The 21,725-nt window shown below is 66.7% G+C and overlaps 1 protein-coding gene across 1 annotated transcript in view; it reads left to right on the top strand.

Annotated features, from left to right (window-relative positions):
• Positions 1–21,725, top strand: part of ZFPM1 (zinc finger protein, FOG family member 1) — a 61,567-nt gene that overhangs the window by 13,884 nt on the left and 25,958 nt on the right. The window contains 2 exon segments of the mRNA XM_045987723.1: positions 10,836–10,955; positions 13,170–13,295. Of these exon segments, the coding sequence (XP_045843679.1) occupies positions 10,836–10,955; positions 13,170–13,295 (246 nt within the window).

The raw sequence follows: 21,725 nt of genomic DNA, 5'->3' as shown, positions 1-21,725 counted from the left end.
AAACGGGAAGGAAAGTCATTGCCTCCAGGGAGCACTGTCATGGACGGAGCTATAGAGCCCTGGGAGCTGGGGCCATTACCAGCAGACAGGGAGGACCCGTCCCCTGCAGCAGGGCTGAGGCTCGCTTCCTTGCAGGCTGGGTGCCTGGAATAGGGACAGCAATCTGACTTCTGGGCGTCCTTATGTGTTCAGGCCTCCAAACTTGGCTGAGTCCCTGGTGTGCCCAGTCCTCGTCCAGGATCCCCATGACCCTCACGGGGGCTGGGTCCCTGCCCTCATAACGCCCCAGGCTGCTGGGGAACAGAGAGGGAACACCAGAAATGAACCCTAAGGATAGACGGGTCCCCTGGAGCTGGGACCCTAGGGTCATGGAAGGTGAGGCGGCCGACGTTAAGCAGAGACAGCTGGTGGTGTCAGGGGGTGGGGGAGAGCATTGTTGGCAGAGGGATCAGCAGAGGCAAAAGCTCTGAGCAGGCAATGAGCTACCACGGGGTTGGGAGGGGGCATGACAGCCCCCACCAGGCGCTGACCAGCTGGGTCAGGTCTCAGTTCAAATGCCATCACTGCCCCCAGGACAGGCACTCCCTTCCTGTGTGCCCTCAGCAGCCACGTCACGGCAGGCCCAGGATGTGGGGTAGGACACAGGAACTGCGAGGCTCCTCCCCTCCCTCCTCCTCCTCATGGACCAGACTTTTCCTCTCCACGTACTTTATCCTGGCTGGTGGCCCTTGACCCGCCAGCGGCCAGAAGGTTTGGATCCAAAGCTGTAATGTCCAAGCCCCGAGATGACCATCATCGCCATGGCTCTCATTCACCCTAGAGGAGTCAAGACCACAGGCTCTCGAGCTGTACAGCTTGGCTGCAGACCCCTTGGGCCAGTCACCAAGACTCCCGAGCCTCAGTCCCCTCCTGAGAGATCCAGGGGGCCAAGTGTCAACTGGCAGCCAGAGGTTTACCCAGGACCCACCAGTCATGGGATGGGTCAGTGCCTGTGGCCTCCCTCCCATCCTCGACGCAGCCCCTCGCAACCCCCAGCCCACCAAGGTGGTGGGGAAGGCCACATCACTGTAGAGGGCTGTGCACAGGGCTAGGACACGCGTCTCTGAATCCCCAGGACGGGAGCAGGCACTTAGGCGCGCCTGCTGTGTGTTCCATGACACTGGGCTGCAGACCTTTTTCCCCCCACTATGATGAAAGATCCCAAAAGAAACTGTCCCTCTTGAGCACTCATTCCTCATGCCATCCCCGTCTTGCTTCCTTCCTTGGCCCCTGGCTGCCTCTGCTCTCTCTAGAAACTTGAGGCTGACTTTCGAATCCAGGAAACAGGCACGCGGGCCGCCTGGCAGGGTTTGGGCCCAGAAGGGCCCCCGTCCAGCTTCCCCGACCCTATGGCTCTCTCTGGCCCTGGTGGGGACAATGGGTTCACGGGGCCAGGAGGTGTGGGCTCAGCCCTGCAGTCTCCGACTCCCCGTGGGACCAGGAAGCCCCCTCCACCCCTCTCTGTGCAGTGGGAGCCCAGTAGCTGCTGCCGGGGCCTGGCCACGCCCAGCCGGGAAAAAGACTAGCCCAGAGGCCCCAGCTCCTTCCCCCCTGCATGGCATCCGCCAGGGGCTGGGGACACAGCCCGGGTACTGGTCTGCCCGGCCTGGGCGTGCCCCCTGCTTCTGACCCAGAGAGCAGCAGGACAGCCTGGCCCGGAGGAGGTCCCCAACCGCGGGCCAGGGCGTACAGCGGGCCCCGCGGACCGGCGGGGGTCTGCGGCCCAGCGCGCCGCGCCCACCCCACCCCCAGCCGGCAGGGAGGGTCCCGTCACCCCCGGCCCCGGCCCCTTCCGGGAAGCTGCATCCCGCGGACGCGCGCCCGGCCCGGCGGCTCCAGCGGCCCGGCCCCCGCGGCGTTCGTCAGCCCTTATCGGCGCATCGGCAGAATCAGTGCGCTCAGTGCGCGGCCCGCGGCGCCCTCGGGCGGGCGCGACTTCCCTGTCCCCGCCCCGCGGCCGCGCCCGCCTCCTCCCGCGGTCTCTGCCCGGCCACGTGGTGCGCGCCCCGCCCGGGAGTCCAGGCTGCGCGCTGGGCGCGCAATCGCGGGTAATCTATCAGCGGCTATCGCGCCCATCGCAGGCCGGGAGCGGCCGGCCGAGATGGCGCCGAGCCCTCGCGGAGATAAAGCCTCCGAGCTCGGCGGTGATGAATGCGAGGCGGTGCAGGCCGCGGGTGGGATGTGGACTTGGCAGCCCGCGCCCCGGCTGAAACCAATCTCTCCCTGTCGGGCAGCCGGGCTTTCCCAGCCCGCTCCCCTTCCCTGCCCCTGGGGACCGGGCGGGGGTCTGGCCCACTGGCCCTGGACCCGGCCCTGCAGGGAGAAGCGCCGGGCCGGTGACCGGGGAGGGTCCTGAGCCAGGCGGAGGAAGTGGCACCCAGCTGGGGGCTGCCTGGAGGCGGTGGCGGGTCTGGGTGGCCCACAGCCCAAGAGCCCATCTTGCTTCCCACCGTGGGAGAATAAAACCCTGGGCGACAAGAGCCCTCTGCCTGTCCCGCACCCATCCCTCGCTGCCGGGCAGGACCCCACCGAACACGGCCACTTCGGGGCCTCCGCCTGGGCCGTTCCCTCTGCCTGGGCCGTTCTTGCCGTCACCGTGCAAGCAGCATCTCCTGTGGCGAGAAGCCCCCCAGGCCCGTCCTCCCCACCGTTCTGCACCCCGCACCCCAGTCCTTGCATGTCATGGTATGGGGGGAGGCTCCCTGCTGCCCGGGCCCTCTGCCACCCCCGGCCCATGGTCACCGTTCCCATGAGCACCTGCCATGTGTCAGACGCTGTCCCAGGCACAGCCAGGGAGCATGCTAATGCAGCGAACACCCTGTGGGCGTCTGGGCAGCCGTGGGGTCAGCAGAGCCGGGCAGGGGTGGGAGCTCAGGCCAGGACGGCCCCTACCGGAGCGAGATGGCTGCTCAGTGGCCCCAGTAAGGTTTGGCTTCCACGCTGGGAGAGATGGGGAGCCGGGAGGCAAAGGAGCGGAGGAGGGCAGTGGGGGCGTGGGGGGGGCGTGACTCAGGAGACGGGCATGTCGTCAGGGTCCATGCTGAAGGCCCCAAAGGAAGGAGCTGGGGAAGCTGACTGCCAGGTGCGGGGAGGGTGAGGCCTGGAGCAGGGGGTGGCTGCGGCGCGAGGAGCCCAGGGCTCCAGGAGGCGGTCTTCCCCTGCTCTTGGTTCCTGCCGCAGCCCCAAGGCGACGTGGGGACACAGGGACACGTTTGTTGGCCCTTCCCACTTCACCTGCCTGCCGTCTGCCACCGAGGGGAAGGGTTTATGTTGTCCGGGTGCACGGAACAGTGAGTTCTGGTCATCGCCAGCCTGCCCGAGGGGGCGTGGGGAGGAGCCCTGGGAAGCGCCATCAGGGTCCGCGGGGGCGGAGGGGCCCCTCCTGTGCAGAGCCCCAGACCCTGAACGGCTTCCGGGCACTTGGGGCTGGGGACCGGTGAAGGTCCGCCCGGGGACGGCCCACGCAGGCCCGGGCCCCACCCGTCCTACAGTAATGCCGCGGGGAAAGCTGAAGCACAGTTAAGGGGTACTCCTGGGTAGGAATCACGTCTCGGTGAAGTACGTCCCACGTGTTCAGAGCTTAAGTAGGTCCTACGACGCTCGTCCGTTAGACGCAGTCTTTGCCCCCGGGAGCGTGGGGCCCTGCTTGGCACCGTCGTCAGCACGCCACGTTCTTTCTTGACGCGGGGCACACCTCCTTGCCCTCCGCCGGCCCAGAGTGGGTCGGGACAGCGGCCGGTCGTCCTCCTGCGGCCCGGCTTACCTTGGACAGCACCTTCCGCCCGCGCCACCCCCGCCACCTCCGCGAGCGTGGTCTGACGGCTTGCTGGCCTCCGGAGGCCGCGGGTGTCGGGCTCAGGCTCGCAGACGGACAGCAGAGCAGGTGGACCAACAGCCCTAATGGGGGCTCCCCGAGGCGGCGGTGCGGGGCAACCCTGAGAGCCAGAGGCTCTAGGACCCAGGTGTCTGGGAGAGGCGTAGACTTCCCGCTGCTGGGGCATGGAGTACCGGCAGACGGATGGTTGGTGGAAAGCCCGGCTGCCCGGCCCCCCTGCCGCCGCCGGCCCACTCAGGCAGTCGGGGGGGCAGAACCAGTGTGGGAGAGCACGGGGGGCAAAGTTCAGATACCCGCTCTCCCCACTGGGCCAGGGTGCCCGCACAAGTAAGCCGAGATTATCTCTCCAGCATCCTCTTGTGGTTGCACGGGCTGTCAGCGGGGCTGACCCTGGGTTGAAGAAGCCGCTGGTGGGGCCACGGCAGAGGCCTGGGGCCCCTCCCAGCCCGAGCCCCTCGAGGCCCCCGGGGCAGGTGGGCAGCAGCGCTGGGCAGCGTCCCTCCCCGCCCGAGCCAGGGAGCAGAGCACCCACAGATACGCGGAAGTCCCACGAGGGCCTGTCTGTGCGGGAAGAGCCTGCCGAGCTCCGGGGGCTGCGGGGGCCTTGAGCGGGCAGCAGGAGCAGCCTGGGAAAGGCCCCGCGGCTAGTGGGGTGGGCCTTCGTGGGCCTCTTCAGGCCATGGCCGGATGCAGTGGACCCCCCAGGAGAGCCAGGCTGTGCACCTGTGCGCAGGATGTGCACCAGGCCTCTCCAGGGCTCCGTCTCCCTCCCGTAGGTGCCTGCATCCCTCCTGGGGAGCCCCCACCCCTTTGAGGCTGTAAGCTCCTGGGAGGCAGTGGGCCAGGACCCTGCCTCTGTTCTAAATGTCCAAGAAGCGGCGTTAAGTTCTCCATTAGATGGACTCCTCCCCCCAGGTCTTTGTAGCTTCCACTGGGGTCTAGAACCTGCCCCCGCCCCCCATTGCCAGCTGTGCACACCCGCCACCCTCTACGCCCACCCAGCGGCGGCACGAGCCCAGCCACAAGGGCCCGGAGCTGTCTGGGGCTGCCCTGCACTGGGCCCTGGGGCTCCGGGGTGTGGGGACACCCTTGCCCTCCAGCCGTGCCGTCCCCCCGCTCCTCCTGGGCTTGCCCGACCCCCAGCCCTGCTCAGCACCCCCTTTTCCATCTTGCTTCTCTCCGCCCACCTCGGCCTGGGAATCAGCTCAGCTGCTCGTCAGGACCTGAGTAAAGCAGGAGTCGCTGGGCCCCAAGGGTCTTGGGGGTGCAGCCAGTGGGCCAGCGTCCTGTGGCTCAGTGTCCTTGTCTGGCACACACCCGCTGGGTTAGAGACCCTCGTCCCCGGGAGTCCCGCTCGCCAGGGCTCAGGGAAGCACTCCCCAGACGTCACACTGCCTGCTGCCAACGGCCCTGTCTGCCTGGGGGACCTGGGCCCCTGGGATGCTGGCTACGGTCCCCAGTCACCCAGAGCTCCCCTAGCGAGGCCCCCTGGTGGGGAGCAGGACTGTCCCCACCGTGGCCTGAGCTGCCCCGCGGTTCCCCTGGTGGGAAAGTTGGAATCTGTTGCAATTTTTTCTCTGTTATCAGGGCCTTATCTGGCCACTGTGTGCCGCCCAGAGGCCAGGGTCTCTCTCCTGGCAGCGCCGCACCCCCATCCGCCCTGGGCCCAGCACCGGCGGCCTGCCCACCAGCCGCCCAGCGCCAGCGAGACAGGAGGCCAAGGCCTTCCGCCTGCACTGTCCCCCCGCCAGGCCTCAACCCCGTCCGCCACCCTGCCACCCCCAGAAGGCAGGTGTGACACCCCCGGAGAGCTGGGACAGTCACAGCAGTTGTAATCGTAACCTGTCTGTGCTCAGCGCCTTGCTGAACCCTGACCCCAGCCCTGCTTCCCACAAGGAAACCAGGCTCCGGGAGGTGTGGCCGGCACACCCTGCACACAGCAGCCTGCCTCGGCCTCCTGCTGGGCCTTCTGCCTGGAATGCGTCTCCCTGGCCCCTTCCAGATCACCAGCACTTGCCGCCTCCTCTAGGAAGCCTTCCCTGACTGACACCTGCACCTCTCCTTCCAGCAATGGCCGCAGTTGTGTCTCTGGGTTTTTCACTCTGCTTTCTTGTGGGCTGTGTCCTGGTTGCTCTGGGGTTCCGGAGCCTGGGGCAGAGTCTGGCTCTCTGTGCACCCAGGAAAGGTTGGACAAATTAATGAGTGCAGGGGCCTAGGAGGGGTGCAGGAGAGAACGGGGGGGGAGGATGAGGCCCAGGATGAGGGCACTCCCGCAGAAGGGGCAGGGCCCCGTGGCCCATCACTGGCCACCAGGGCAGGGGTCTGCCTTCAAAATCCAACCCAGACGCAGGAGGGACCTCTGGCTTCTCTGTAAAGGGGGCAGAAGGAGGAGGACCTTACGAGAGAGGCGTAAAGGACCCACGTCACGGTGGGCCCAGGTAGAGGCTCGCACTGTGGTCAGGCCCTGAGCTGGGTGGGGGGCTCGAGGGGGCTCTGCCCCGGTTCCTTCACATAACGTTTTCAGTGGTTTTGGGGTGCGGGCACAGTTGCCTTCCCTCAATACGGGCACAGTCTTTGGGACCATCAGGAGGCCCGGGCCTCGGGACTCCCCGTCCAGTGCTCAGAGACACCCTCACCAACTCTCTGACCGACCGGTCTGCCTCAGGGGCAGAGTCTGGGGGATTTTGTCCCCTCTGCAGGGACCAGCTCTGGCCCTCTTAGAGCCGGTCACTCACAGCCCCCCTGCCCCCACCAGCTGCCTGGTCATCAAAGCCAGGAGGGGCCCTTAGTCCCGCGGCTCGGGAACTCGGAAGGGAGCGGGATCATCCCGCCGCACAGAGCCTGTCTCCGTAATTCAGTCTTAAAGCATGAAGAACGGGAGTTGATGAAATTCTGCTATCAGCGCCCAGCCAATATGCAAACTATCTCGCCCCCAATCAAATAGCTATTATGTTTTCATTTCCATTTCCACGTCCGCCTTAATGAGTAGGAGACGGATCGGTGCGGGGCGGCTGCTCGCCGCGATGACTGAGGGGCTCCGGGCAGCGAGGGCGGCGCTGCGGCCGCCGTCATCACCACGGACGCCCCCACACAGGGTCCAGCCGTGGGCACTGGCCTGTGCGACCGGCGTCCCCCCTCGATCCGGGCGTCCGGAGGCGGGGGTGAAGGGAGGCACGGGGGCACTAGGTGCAGAAGGGGGCTTCCCCTGAGCCAGCGTCTGCAAGGCTGGCATGTCTGGGGAGGGTCCTGCCCTGACCGCCCCCACCGCTGCTTCCTCTCAGGGGCTGTGGGCAGGTCATTTCACCTTGCCAGGCCTCAGTTTACTCGTCTGCAAAGTGGGTGTGAGTTCTGGGTGGTGTTGAGAGACCGGGAGGAGACCTGCCCGTCGGGACTGGCTGCGGGCCCCCCCACCCCCAACTGTGGTCCACACGCCCTTCCCCCACCATCCCTGCACTCTGGGCCACCGGGCAGGGGTGGTTAAGGGAGAGCGTTGTAAGATGCTGAGCGCAGGGCTGGTGTCTGGCAACGACCTGGGCCGCCCCTGTCCCCACCCCGTTCCCCAGGTCCCGCTGTGGGGCGGGTGGGGACAGGTAGTGACTGCAGGAGCCCACCTCCTACTCCCTTCACCCTGCGACGGGGGAGCACGTGAGGTTTCCAAGCACAGAGAGGTAGAGTAACTTGCCTGAGGTCGTGCAGCACGGACGCCTGCTGTGCACGGATTGGCCTGACTGAGCTCTTGGGGTCTTTGGCCATAGGGCGTCCCCCAGGGGCCCGGGGAGCTCATTCCTGGCACAGGGCTGCTGGAGACGCAGCCGGGTCTCCCTGATGTGTAGCCCGCGGAGGAGCCCTCCTCCCCAAGCCCCCAGCACAGTGGGACCCAGGTGCCCCCCCCAGGACTGCAGGTGTCCCGGGGGGCGGGATGGCCCATTCTCGAGGTGCCGAGGGAGGCACAGTGCAGCCTTGGCGGTGACACGGCGGCTCAAGGGCTGGGAGGGCTCTGCTGGTCGGCGGCTGTCTCGGGCATTATCAGGCCTTCAGTTGCGCTGGAACTGAGTTAGCGGCACTAGAATAAACCGCGGCGGCCACCTGGGCCGCCTCTTTCTTCACGCTCCTTGTCACGCCTTTGTGTGGCGCGGGGGCCTTTGTTCTCCCACAAACGGGCCCACCGCGAGCTTGGGGCCTCCCTGGGTGGCTGAGGCCTCCCTGAGCCGGGCCCTGGCAGTCAGAGCTGCGTTCCTGGGTCAGGCAGGGGCGGGGAGGGCCGCGTCAGCTCTGTCTGCCCCGAGAGCAGGTGGCTTCATACCGGTCACCAGAGCAGGCGACTGAGGCCCCGAGGTCCTGTGGCCGTTCAGCTACGCGACATCCCCTTAGAGCTCAAATGAGCCGTGGGAGGCCCACGCGTGTCTCAGGCTGACCCCAGAGGCTTTTGTGCTGCCCGGCGAGGGGAGCCATGCTGTGGCCACAGGGACTGGGGGCACCTGCTCAGGACCAGCCCCACAGGCGGGGCAGCTCGAGGCCAGCCTCCCCCACAGCCTCTGGTTCCCTGCCCAGATGCCCGGGGAGGTCACAGCCGTCGGGCCTCCCAGACGTCCCAGGAGCACAAGCCGGCCCAGTCTGGGCTGTGCCCGGTCCACATCAGGCTCGCCTGTCCATGCAGGCGCGTCGACAAGCGAGCACGAGACTTGGCCCGGGACTGGTTCTGTGTGGTCTCGGCCTGGCCACGGGGGCATGAGCACCTGTCCGTCTCCTGTAATTATGGCTCCAGGGCGTCCCGGGGAGGCCGGGGCTCAGGTCTGGAGCTGGAGTCCAGACGGCCCGTAAATACCTCTGCCTGGGGCTCTCTATGGCTCCCCAGTGCCTCTGGGATGAGGGTCCACTCCTCGCCCTGGCCTCTCTCCAGCCTCGAAGCCGAGCTCTGTCCGGTCCCCCGGCCCTGCATCTGGAGCCGTATTCCCAGCTGTCTGTCACCTCTGACTCCATGGTGGCATCTCCCCTGCTCTCTCCTCCCTCGTTTGCCCCCTGGCTCACGGCTCTTAGAATCTGTTGTTTCCTGTTTGGGGCCCATCTGTGGTTCTCCAACAGTCTCCCCAGCAGGCCTGGAAGTCCCCTGCAGAGTCCAGATGTCCCGGGCACCTCTGCCTCCTGGAGCGGTGTCCGCCCCAGATGTCTGCGGGAGGCAGGAAGGGCGTCCGCCCTGACGGGAACACTCAGTTTTCCTTACTAGAGCCGGCCGCCGTCTGCCAGTGACCAGGGGTTTGAGCTGAAAGGCAAGCAGAAAGCCAGCTTGCCCACTGCACCGCCCCGTGGAAGCTGCTAGACTGGGAAAGTTAGGCTGGAGCCTCGTGTCTCCACTGATCATAGCCTCCCTGGACTGCAGCCGTGAGCCCGCTTCTGTGGCTCACAGTGGACCCACCAGGTTTCACCCCTGGGGGAACACAGCACAGGAGGGGAGTGAGGGAGGGCCCCACGAAGAAGACTAGGAGTTTATGGAGAAGCCCCTGAAACTGGGCAGATTTTGGTCTCTCTGTTTTCTGGGGAGAAGGCCCTGGCTTTCATCAGATCCCCACGGGGTTCATGATGTACAAAAGGTCACAAAGGCATGAACCCCAGTCAGATCTCCATCAGCTGCTGCTTGCTTGCCTCCAGGGATGGGGAGCTCAGCCCCTGAAAGCTGGCCCTTCCATCCTGCATGCCTCTGTCCCTGAAGCCCCATTCTGGCCCATCAGCTCCCGATGCATGGATTTGCCGATGTTGTGACTTCCAGACGTTTCTTCTTGCTCAGTTTCTCAGCAACAGGAGGGCCCGGCTGCTGTGGGGTTGGCACCCTGGGCCCAGAAGAGCCCCCCACCTACTCCTGAGTGGGCTGACTAGGGAGGGGGTGTCTGTGAGTCAGGACCCTGCCCTGTGGCCATGCCCTGATGGCTGGGGTCGGGGGACAGGACAGGCGGCTAGAGGAGCACTTTGGGAAGGTAATTGGGCCGGGAGGCAGACCCAGTGCCTGCACCCGCCTCGGGGGCTCAGGGCCCAGACTGAGACGGCCAGAAGGGGCCTGGGGAGACGGAGGGCAGACTAAGGAGGGACACCTGCTCACCAGTGTTCCCTCTGTCCGCCCCCCAGAAGCCCCGGTCTGACCTTAGGGATGGTGGGTTCTGCCCAGACCGGCACGAGGGACACCCCTGGTGTGTGTGTGTGGCTTCCCCCTTCCCCCACGAAGTCTCTGGGCCCTCAGTCCGCCTTCTCAGCCGCAGGGGTCTCTGTGGAGGACCCCTGCAAGAAGGTGGGGCTGGAATCAGGTGCTGCGGGCCCGAGGCCCTCAGTCCCAGAGGCCTAACTGCTGACACCTGTGCCCGCCCCCACCTGTGCCCCGTCAAGCACGGACTCCCGGAGCCCGGTTTTCCCGGCGCTTCCTGGACGCCGCGCACGGGGCCCATCCTCAGGAAGCTGCCAGACCGCGGCGCCTGATTTGGGGGGCTCCTCGGGGCACCCGCTCTGGGCCTGGGAGAGAGTTACCCCCGTCTGTGGGGCTGCGCACACACGCTGTGGATTCGCGGACCCCCGGAGGGGCCTGGCGAGGGTGAGGCGAGGGCTGTGGTCCGTGTCCGTACGACCCCCAGGAACCCCCGAACCAGAAGGGGCAGCGTGTCTGCTCCCACAGCTTGGAACAGAGCGGAGGGGAGACCCAGGGAGGTCCCAGCCCGAGGGGGTCCGGGGGGACCCAAGGGGGCTGAGAGGTTGCAGAGCTGGGGGCGGGGCGGGACGCGGCAGTGATCCCGGGCATTGGAACTGTTGCCCGCACTGGGGTTGATCCAAGGGTGAGGTGCACACGGGTCTCGGGGGGGCCACTCATGGCCCCTGGCCCTGTGGGGTCGCGGAGCCTGTGCCCTCTGCCCGGGAGGGGGTCTGGAGGCCGCAGGCCGGCGCCCCACAGAGCCTCACGATTCCCTTCCGGCTGTGTCTGCAGGTTCCCTTGGAGACGTGGAGGCTACGGAGGAGGCTCAGGCCATGGACGACACCCGCCTCCCAGAGCGGGAGGACGGAGCACCCGAGCCCAAGCCCGAGCCCCTGAGCCCTTCCAGTCCAGGTGAGTCGGGCGGTGGGGGCGCTGGAGGCCGGGGTCCCACGCCCGCCCCGTGAAGCGCACCTCAAGCTGGCTGGTGTCCGTGGGCCCGTGGCTGGGGGGCGCGAGGTGGCCAGGGACTTGACCCCCGGGGCCTAGAGGGGCGGGCGCAGGACACATGTGCACCCTCAGCGTCGGGAGGGCCGTGGGAGTCCGGTCCCTCCTGGTTACAGGTGGGGAGACGAGGGCCTCGTTGGGGAAGATCTAGCCCAGGCTTGGACGGGGAGTCCTGGGCTTGAGTGACCTCAAGGAAACCTCCGTTGACCCTCTGTGGGATGGGGGCAGGGAGGCCTCAGCACACAGCAGGTTCCTGCTATGGCCCTTTACCCCGTTTTACCGACGAGGAAGTGAGGCCCGGAGAGGTTAAGGGACTTGTCCAGGGTCACACAGCCTGTAGACACGCGAGCAGTGATCTGATCGCAGGCCCTTCTTACAAAGCCTGCTTCCCCAGGCCCATCGCAGGCACCGGAACCTTTCCTTGGACCCTCCTGGTGGCAGTTTCGGGGGTGGGGGTGGTGTTGGAGAGAGACCCAGGGGTGAGTCAGCCTGACACCGGGAAGCCTGCTCTCTGGACAGGTCCCCAGCGGGCCTCCAGGTGAGGACAGCCTCGCCAGCTAGCCGTACCCCCAGACACCCCCAGGAGGAGAGGCCTCCCTGAGGCGGAGGCACAGGGGGAGGTCAGCAGCTCACCCTTGTTTTCCTGAGGAGGAAACTTGGCTTAGGGGATTAGTGGGGGATGGGAGCTGCCTGCCCTAAGCGTGACTCACCTCTCCCTGCCTCCCCCCTGCTGCCTGAGGCCGAGCTCTTACTGCCACTGCACGATGGGGCAGGCATGGTCCTGGGCAGAGCCTGGAAGGGTGCACAGAGGGGGTGTGCCTGCCAGGGCAGAGGCCTTGAGGGGACTGGCAAGGGGACAGCAGAGGTCCCAGGCCCACCGCGCTCACTGTGGACCCCCCCCCACCGCGTTCCCCAGTCTCAGTGCATCTGTGCCCTGCCCCCTGGGACGACCACAGGCCCGGAGCCCAGTGCGCCTCGTCCTCGGAGACCTGCTGGCCCCTGTGTCCCTTTCCGCAGCGGCAGGCTCACTGGGAGCAGGGGCCGAGGATCCCCTCCCTCCGGCTCACCCAGGGACAGTGGCTGGGGAGCCGCGTCGCGTTCATTACTATTCTCTCCGCCGCCCGCCTTCTCTTCCTGGTGGCTAGACGTGCAGCCTGCATGCCCCCCGGCCCTTCCCCGGGGCCCGCGCCCCTGCCCTGCCTGAGCCTCGGTTTCCGCATCTGTGTCTGGGCTGCAGGAGCACGCGAGGGGCCCCCTTATCGCTCCCGCCATCGTCACTGCTGTGGGGCGCTGTGTGCCACGGGGGGCGCCCAGAGCTGCCAAAGGGCAAGTGCCTGTTGCTGGTAGACTTTGACCCGGTGGTTTTCCAGGGGAGCCTTATCTGATCTGCTCCTCACTGGGGCTGCGCGCGGTGGGGGCAGGGCCCGGGAAGGAGCTGGAAAAAACAGCGGGGTTGCACCTGGCACAGGCCCGGCGATAACGCGGCGATGGGCCCGATAAGGCCGCGGGAGGGGCGGGCCTAGCTGGGCTCCCGCAATGGCTGGAGCTCAAGCGCCAGCTACGTTGATTTATAGCCAAAAATAATAGGACTTTTATACTGTGTGATTGATTTATTTGATGTTAATCACGGCCCTTATCTCGGGTATTAATAACCTGCCCGGCGCATGACGTCACCACGGGGGGGGGCTTTTATGGGCGCTCATCGATTGGGGGCTGCGGGTTGTCAGGCTCAGCAGGGAAGGCAAATATGCCCTTTGGGCTGGAATCGGGTTCAGGGCCCGGCTTGGGGGGCCCCCGGCTGCCGGCGCAGTAGACCGAAGAGCCGGGGCCGCACGTGTGCCCGCTGGCCTGGGTGTGCCTGCGAGGGCAGCTACGCTCTGATTATCGACTGCAGCCAGAATAGCAATCATTACCACAATTAATGCAGGGGTGAGAGGTTTTAAAGACCCAGGAGGAAACTGAGGCGTCTGCCCCCATGAGCGCCAGCCTGGGTGTGGGGGTGACCGGGGCACATGTCACCCACTTGGGTCTCAGTTTCCCTCCCAGGCACAGGGCAGGGTGGGGAGGTGGGTGACTCAGCACGCAGGGACGGCGGGGCCTGACGGTGCTTTCTGTCTGCAGACGCCGACCCCCCACCCCGACCGTCACCACCGCCCCCCACGCCCCCAGGAGGCCCCCCGGAGATGGAGGGGCAGGAGCCAGACACGAGGCCGGAGGAGGAGTCCGGTGTCCCCTGGAGCGGGCCAGGTAAAGCACAGCTGCGGTCGGTCGGGGTCTGGTGGCACAGCCTTCCGAAGGTCTGGGGACACTGCTGTCCCGGCGGCTCGTGGGGGACTCCCGGCGGCTCGTGGGGGACACGCCCCACCTCCTGTCTGAGGAGGCCAGTGGGCAAGCGTCTGAGCCAGCGGCGGGGCCCATGCCGAAGTCCAGCCCGCCCGTGGGGCTGGGCACCACACCGTGCCTGCAAGTCCTGGGGGGCTCCCAGGAGGCGTTCCCCTGGGGCTGGGAAAGAAGAGCAAGTGGGGAGGGCAGGGAGAGACGTGGCAGGGGTGTGTCTGGAGGGCCGTCTCTGCTGGGCTGGGGTCCAGGCCTGTGCGGTGGCTGCAGCCGCATGGGAGACCGACGTTGGCCCCACCTGCCCCGTGCCGGAGCCCAGGGCGTGGCTTTGAGGGGAGTTTCCTGCCCCCCTTCGGCCAATCACCAGTTTGCGGCCAAAATTCCCACCAGGGGTGTTCTGCGCCCTTGTACATTTACGGGTAACGGAGAACCTGGGCACGTCAGGTGTTCCTGTTCTTCGTGATTCTGAGGCACGTGGGGTGGCGTGGGGGGGTGTTTCCGGGGCTGCATCTCTAGGCACAGGCATGGCTTGTCCTCAGCTGTGATGCGGGGGAGGCTCAGGGACGGTGGCAGGGGGCATAGGCAGGGCCTTGCTGCGGGGTCAGGGAGGGCTTGGCCAGGGCCCAGAGGCTGCCCATGACTCTCCTGAGGGCCACAGATGGTCACAACCAGGACGGTGACCCCACGCCACGGGGAAAGTGAGTCTGCTCTCAGCCCCTGCCCCCTGGCTGGGCTGTGGTGTTGCCGTAGAGCCGCGCATCCTGGGTAAGACAGCGCTGGGGGTCCCCGCTGCGCCCCCCAGCACGGCAGGCCCCCTGCCCTTCACAGACGGGGCGTCCTGTCTCTCAGCTGTGACCCCGCCATCTTGGAGTCCCGTTGATGGCAGGGGGCGCCCAGGTGTCCTGGCAGATAGGTGGCGGCCACGTGTCCTGTCTCCACCAAGGCGCAGCTGGCCGGAGGGTAGGGAGCGTAGGGCCCTGTGTCCTTGAGGCCCTCGGGGCCTAGTCAGGCTCGCTCAGCCGCATGCCTACCTGCTGGGTGCTTGGGTCTGCCCTGGGGCCTTTCTGCACACAGGATGGTGCCAGGAGCCCTGGGTGGGGACCCTGTAGTCAGAGTGCGGCCCTTGCCTCAGTTTCCCCAGCTGTAGACGAGGTAACAACGAGGCCCCCACAGAAGGCATGTCAGTGCTGCCACGGGCCGTGACCCCTCAAGTCCCACTCTTTATCGGGAAACTTCCTGTTTGGAAGGGAGCAGGGACCACCCATGTGCCTGCGGGGCCCTGACCATAGGCTGAGGCCACAGCCGCCGGGGAGAGCGTCCATGGGGAGGAGAGCACCAGGCAGCCCCCACGGCAGCCTCTGAGGTGGGCACAGCATGGCAGAGGGACTTATGCAAGGTCACCCAGCAGGGGAGGTGTCAAAGTGGGGTGCAGACCCGGCTCCCGGGTGCAGGCCTGACTCCGGAGCCGGGGCTGTGGTACGTCAACGCCAGCTTCCGTCGCCGCCCCAGCGGGCCTCACCCGGCCTTCGGTGTTAGAATCTTCACCCCGGCTTTATAGATGGGCCGCGGAGGCCCCGAGAGGCCGAGGACTAACCCCAGGGCAGGGGCTGGCCCCGGGGTGGCTGTGGTTGAGGGCTGGGGCGCACCCTGTGGGGCCATGGCCTCCCTGACAGCCTCCGCAGATAGGGGTATCTGAGCAGTGGGCAGCGATGGGGCGATAAGCCGGCAGTGGCAACCGCCGTGGGGCCTGCCCCCTATCAGACCCCAGGCAGGCCCACTTATCGCCCGCCAGGGAAGCCAGAGAGGCCCGCTGAGCCCTTATCTCTGCAGGGCCGCCCGTGCCAGCGACGGGGCAGCAGGGCCTGTCCGGGCCGGCGTCCCTGAGGGCAGTGCCCAGCCCAGTGACCTGCCGCAGCAGAGGAACGTGCCGCCGTGGCCTTTGCCCACACGTCCTGCCCCCCCGTTCCCCTTCTGTGACCTCTGAGCCCCTCTGCCAGTCCTGGGCGAGCCTCTCTCCCTCCCTGTGTCACTGAGTCTGTCTGGCTTCTGGCTGGCAGCCGCTTCGCTGTCCCCAGATGTGGAAAAAAGTGCTGGACCCACCCCCAGGCTTGGGGACCAGGCTCTGGAGGCCTGCCTGGTGGACACCAGCTGCCCACCCAGCGGGCACGAGGCGGGCCCTGGTCATCTCACAGAGCCCCGGGCTCAGCACGCGTCCAGCACGGCGCCCAGTGCTCGCCCCCACCTCTGCTGTCTGGGTGCCATCCACTGACCAGGGCTCTTGGGGCTCTTGGGGCCCCGGGGGACCCACCACCCAGGGAGGCGCAGGGGAGAGTGACCGCAGCCCAGCAGAGAGCGGGCATCAGGGCCTCTGTGCCGCAGCCCAGCACGTGCAATGTGGCTGCCCTTCCGGGGGTCAAGGCCCAGAGTGGATGGCCACGAGCACCCCTAGGGCTCCCCCAGGCACCAGGCAGGAGAGCGGCCTCCCAGAAGGGCCTTGACACCCCACCGGCACAGGGCGATCCTAGGGGAGCCGGAGCGTCTTCAACACTGGAGTGCGGGTCCGCGATGCGTGAGGGGCCCACAGTCTCCTAGGCCCGTTCCTGCCCCTTCCTGATGCCTGCTGACCCCAGAGCTCCAAAAGCAGTCTGGGGGCAAGGGGGGCTGCTCAGGAGTGTGTCCTTGTGTGAAAGAGTTGTGAGCTCTGTGGGCGGCCGGCGGTTTAGCTTCTGAGCATCACTGGTCCCATGGGAGCCGCTGCTCGTAGCTGCGAGGCAGGAGCAGGGCCCCCCCGGGCACACCTGGCCAGGGCTGGGTCCGGCTTTGCTGAGCGACTGTGGGCTGCTGCCTGACCTCTCTGACCTCTCGGGACTTCCGTTTCCTCATCCCTGCATCGGGCTGGGGAGATCCGACTTCCCGGGGGCCCGTAGAGAGGTCATCCCACAGCCGGCAGAGGGTCAGCACAGTGTTGTCCGGCCCCCTGGGCAGCCTGCAGTCCTCTGGAAAGTGGGGTGTCAGTGGGGTCCATGGGAAGAAGCCGCCGTTGGGCCAGAAAGGCACTGTGGCCCCAAGGCAGAGAGAGGCCGCCCTCTGTGGTGTGGGCTCGTCCCCTCCGTGCTCTCCCCGGCCCTGGGCACGAGAAGCCCTACTGCACCTCGAGTCGGCGGGGCCGGGCGGGCATGAAGACCCAGCTCCGAGCCGCCACGGCCACCTCTGTCCTCTGAGGTGCAGGACAGCAGCCCACCTCGGGCGGGTCCATGAATACCCTCTTGGCCCTTGTGGGTCGGTGTGCAGGACGTGTCCTCCATGCGGTGAGCTCGAACCACGCCAAGGAGTCAGCCACACGGTGCGTGGGGAAGGGAGGAGATCCTGGCGAACAGGGAGGCCCCCACATGGGGCCCAGAAGGTCCTCCGGTAACAAGTGGAGAGTCTGAAGGCTCCCGGGTGCGGTTGAGGCCTGGCCAGGAGGCCCTGGGGCCTGAGCAGGGTGCAGGGGAGAGGGGAGCCTGGTCCCCGGGCTGTAGGGGGGCAGTTACAACCCATGATGGGGAAGGCCCCCCATGGGGCTTGGGGAAAGGGGGATGCTGGGCTGGGGGCTTTGAAGGGAAAGATGGGTGCCAGGAAGGGGGGAGCTCAGTATTTTTGTCTTTGAAATGACCTTGTTGGCTGGAGGGGCTGGCTGTTTAAAACTCTGATATGCAAATGTGTGAGAGCTGAAATCTGCAATCCCCAAAGCATGTCTGGAGACAGCTGGCCAGGAGCTCTCTGCCTGTGAGGGGTCGACCCCCTGCTCCCTGCCTCCCAGCCCTCCTGCCATCACCCCATTCCCTGCCCCCGTCCCCCCATTTAACATCTAGGAAAAGCAGGTCAGGCGCACAGGCCAGTCCTGTTAGGACCGAGAGCCTCTGGGGTCCCGTCCTGAGTGTGGGTCCTGGGCCCGTCGTCCACCTCCTGGCCCCCATCGGAGCCTCTGTCCCATGGCAGTTGGCGTGCCCGCAGCCTGCCTGGCTGGGTCGTGGGGGAACTAGATGAAGGGAGCAGCTGTGGGGACCCTGGAGGGGATGGTCCAGGAGCGTCCTCTGCAACCAGCCTCGTGGTGTGGGGTCCCCTCCTCGCCGGCTCGCCTGGCACGAGGCAGGTGAGAACATGCTCTCGATCTGCCAGTCTGGGAGCCAAGGTCCAGACACCCTGGCTGGGGCAGTGGGCGCCCGGCTGCCGAGTGCTAGGCTGTGCACAGGTGCCACCTGCCAGGTGGGGAACAGGGAGGTGAACCTGGGAGGCCCACAGTGGCTCCCCACCAGTTCTGGGGACATCAGGTGGCTGTGAAGAAGGAAGGGGTGGTCAGACTCATACTTGGCGGCCAGGGGCTTTGTGATCAGAGCCCCAAGACTGGGGTCCCTTTTACCCACAAGTGCCTTGGAGCCTGGAACTCTTTCCTGGTGACCACTGCTTACAAAACAAAATCTGGCTGGCATTTTTGTCCCCATCTCAGGCCCTGGAGGCAGAGACGGGAAGGCTGGCCATGTCCTCATGGCACTGTAGGTCAGCAGAAACCTCCCCAGCCAAGGCCTAAAGGACCGACTAGAGTGGGGTGAGGGAGTCCAGATACAGAGCAGGCATGTGCAAAGGCCCTGAGGTTTGAGTGCCCGGGTGTGGCTGGAGCATTAGGATGGACGCAGATGGGCCAAGGTCTGGGCTCAGTGCAGGGACCATACGTGGCTCTTCTGTCTTGGCTCTAAAATGAGGGACAGGAGGGTTTTAAGTGAGGTGTTTGGCTCACTGGCACGCGGCGGATGGGTCGGAAGATTCCCCCAGAGAACATGGTGCTGTGAGGGGCCGGAGGAGATGGCTGCTTCCTGCTTGAGCTGTGGAGCCTCACCCCCACCCCTGGGGTCCTGGGGGCCTGCTGGAATCTTGGCCCCCGGAGTGAGAGCAAGGGCGTCCGGCTGCCTATCTGGGCCGTGCTCGGCTGACTAATCTCATTGCCGGAGTTTCGAGGCAAACCTCAAGGTTTGTTATCGGGCAGCGGGCAGTCGGTCTGCGAGGCAGGACAGCCTGTCCTGATGGACAGCCCGGGAGATGGACCGATAGGGCCTGGCCGCGCGTCCCCTCCCACCGGCTTCATGTGTGTGGGTGGGAAAAATCATTTCAGCTATTCTGCGTTATCGTGGGGCCCGGCACTGCGGCCCGATAGGCCCGTTTGTCTTAGATTAACAGAAGGGGGAGGGGCACGCGAGGGGGGATGGCGGATGGCAAGGGTCAGCCTGGGGTCAGCAGCTCCAGAGACCAGACCCAGTGGCTGGGTCAGGAACCACGTCTTCTGGACGTCCCCGGGAAGGGAGTCCATGCCGTGTGGGCCCCGGGGGAACGCTGAGCCTCCCCATTTCACAGCCAAGCAGAGGGGGGCTCCGGGAGATGGGGGCGGCCCGGGGCCGGGTGCGGTGTGTCCCCTGCGGTCGGCCCGCCTTTCTTCTGCACAGGTCCTTGCGGAGCACCTGCTGGGGGCCCCACGGGGGTCCCTCCGTCCCGTGAGGCGTGTTGTGGGGCACAGGCCGCGGAGCCCCATGAGCATGGTGCCCGCGGCCCCGGAGTCGGGAGAGAAGGAGCTCGCGGCCTCCCTCCACAAGCACGTGGATGTTCGATGCGGTCCCGCGCCCGGGAGCCAGTGTCCGAGTCCGGGAGGCAGAGACTGCGTGACATGGGAGCGACGCGGTCACGTGTGCGAGGAACAAAGGGGGGTGATGCCTCGCCGAGCCCACACGGTGCCCAGCCCACGAGAGGGAGGGGAACCGCTGCCCCGGGCAGAGGGCACAGGGGATGGGAGAGCCCCCTGCAGCCAGGGTGCGTGCAGGGGTGAGGTGGGAGGAGGCAGGCTCAGAGCAAGGGTGCTGCCTCGCATCTGTGGTTGTCTTGGAAACAGAGTTCAGCCCTTGGCCGCTTCTGCCAGCCAGGCCCCAGGGGGCACGCTGACCGCTGGACCCTCGGCCTGCGTCTACCACCACAGCTCCGGCCTGCCCCCTTCTCTGAGCAGGGCCTACAGGAGGGCTCCTGGGCCGGGGCTGAGGTGGGGGTTATGCGTGAGCCTGTGGACTGTCCTCCGTGGCTGGCCTGGCCCCCGTGGAAGCCCCCTCTTGCACTACCCAGCGGGCGCTGGGGGCCAGGCCACACACCGCACCCCAGAAAGGCCATGTGCAGAGGCGCGTCTGCGGTAAGACCGGTCTGTCCCTCTCTGGTGGGGACTCTTGAGGCACGGAGCTGGCTGTGGCTTCCCCCATGGCTGGGCTGCTGACCCCTTGACCCCGGGCAGCCCCTCACGGCTATTAGTGGCTCTTTACTGCACCCAGGTGGGCCCTTGGCTGGTTCTGTCTTCCATTTGCACCCCCAGCAGACACGTGGGCCGCAGGTCCCCGGGGCCCGGCACCTGTGAGGGGAGCAGGTGTTCGCAACACCCAGAGACCACTGTCCTGCCGCGGCAGCTCGTCCGGTTGGCTCCCTGCTTGGTGCCTCTGTCCGTCGTGCACCTGCGTGCACCAGCCCCTGTAGCAGACACTCCGGGGACACGGCCTGGACAGACAGCCCCACCACTGCCCTCCTGGGGCCGCAGCCCGGGGCAGAGACAGCAGTGAGGGGCTCGGACGCTGGCCAGGGGTGCAGAGGAGCGGGCGGCGGGGCAGGGATGCACACGGACTGCGCACGGCTCGGGGAGCAGGCTGCAGGCACACTGGGTAACCCACCCCATAGAGCTCAGCCCAGCAAAAGCCCTGTGGTGGGAGGACGGGGGGGGGGAGGGAGGGAGGACGGGGGGGGGGGGGAGGGAGGGCGGGGCGCAGGGCTCAACTCTTTGGGGGGTGCACGGGAGACCCGCGAGGAAGCCGGTGGGAGTTTGACGGCAGATGCTGCGCCCCCGTTTTACAGATGTGGAAACTGAGCCCCCCCAGGGCCTCACTGGGCACTTGAGCGGGGACTGAGCCCATGGCCCTGCCCCCTGGGGAGCGGCCCCCCCCAGCCCCATCACACACAGTCCCCGGGAGCTACCCCAGCCCCTCCCCAGGTGTAGACACTGCTTGGCAGAGGGCAGGTAGACAGAACAGTGGCCCACGTCTTCGGCCACCCGACGGCGGGTGGGGGCCCAGGCCTGGCCGCCTGCCCTGTGCTGCCCGCTGACCTCACCGGCCTTCCGGGAGCGGCTATCTGTGGCCGGGGTGGCCTATCTCGACCGCCGAGGCTAATCGAGCCCGGCTTCCTCCTCCGCCCTCCCGCCCGGCTTCCTGCCGCGGCCAGACCGCCCCCTGGCCCCAGGCTGTGTCTGAAAGGCTGCCTCACCCAGGCCAGCCCCTCCCAAGTGTCCGTGGCTGTAGGTCGGGGTCTCCCTGTCCACACCCGGGGGACCCCTTCCAGAACTCTCGCTCCCTGTCCTCCTCCTAGGCCCAAACCCAGACTCTCCCCGGCCTGGCGTATGTCAGCTCAGCGCGCTCAAGCCTGTGGCCTCCACGGGGAGTTGGCCACAGACAAGCACCAAGGAGACACCTGGGATGACGGGGCTGTTCCCGCCACAGCAGCCACCCTGCTGTGGCCCTCGCACAAACCAGCAGGGCTCCCTTCCCGAGACCACCACTGGTCCCGTGTCTTGGCGGCCAGAAGGATTCCCCTTGCTGGTGTCGTCGTCCGCCTCTCCTGTCCCTCTCCTGTTCTCCCCGGCTGGCGGGGCCCCACAGGTGGCCTCCAGCTGTCCCCTCTCACTGGGCACTTCGGGCCCACTGTGCCCTTCCGTGGGCTCACCTGCTCCTCTGGGATGGGGACAGGGCGTCTGAGCTGTCTGGAGGCAGGAGGAGGGTCAGGGACAGGCCTGGGCAGGGCGGGCAGCCAGAGGGCTGCAGGGCACAGCGGCCCCCCGGGGCCCGGTGTGGGCCCTCCCCATGGCCGTGGCCGTGTGGCCTCTGCTGGGATGTGCCAGGGTCTCGCAGGATCTGCCCCAGCCCCAGGGAGTGGGCTCCTCAGTCACACCCACCTAACAGACGAAGAAACTGAGGCTTGGTGCGGTGCAGCGGCCTCTCAGACCCGGGATGGGAACCGGGAGTGCCCACAGCCCTCCTGCCCACCCCTCGGGCCGGCGCTCGGTCTGCCGAGACCCCCTCCCCTGCTGCCAGTGTGGGTCGCTCTTTGTTTATTTATTTATTTATTTATTTATTATTTCTCTATCTCTGTGCGTAACTTTTGATTTCCTCACCGTGTTTTTCCATTACGGGCGGCGGTGGACGCAGCCGATAAGATCGGTCCCTGGAGGTGGGACAAAGGGGCCGCCATCGGCTTGAGGGCTGGTCATATCCTGCCCGAAAGGGCCGG

This window comes from Meles meles, chromosome 19 (assembly GCF_922984935.1).
Source record: "Meles meles chromosome 19, mMelMel3.1 paternal haplotype, whole genome shotgun sequence".
Lineage (NCBI taxonomy): Eukaryota > Metazoa > Chordata > Mammalia > Carnivora > Mustelidae > Meles > Meles meles.
This window is presented reverse-complemented; position numbering and strand designations above follow the sequence as displayed.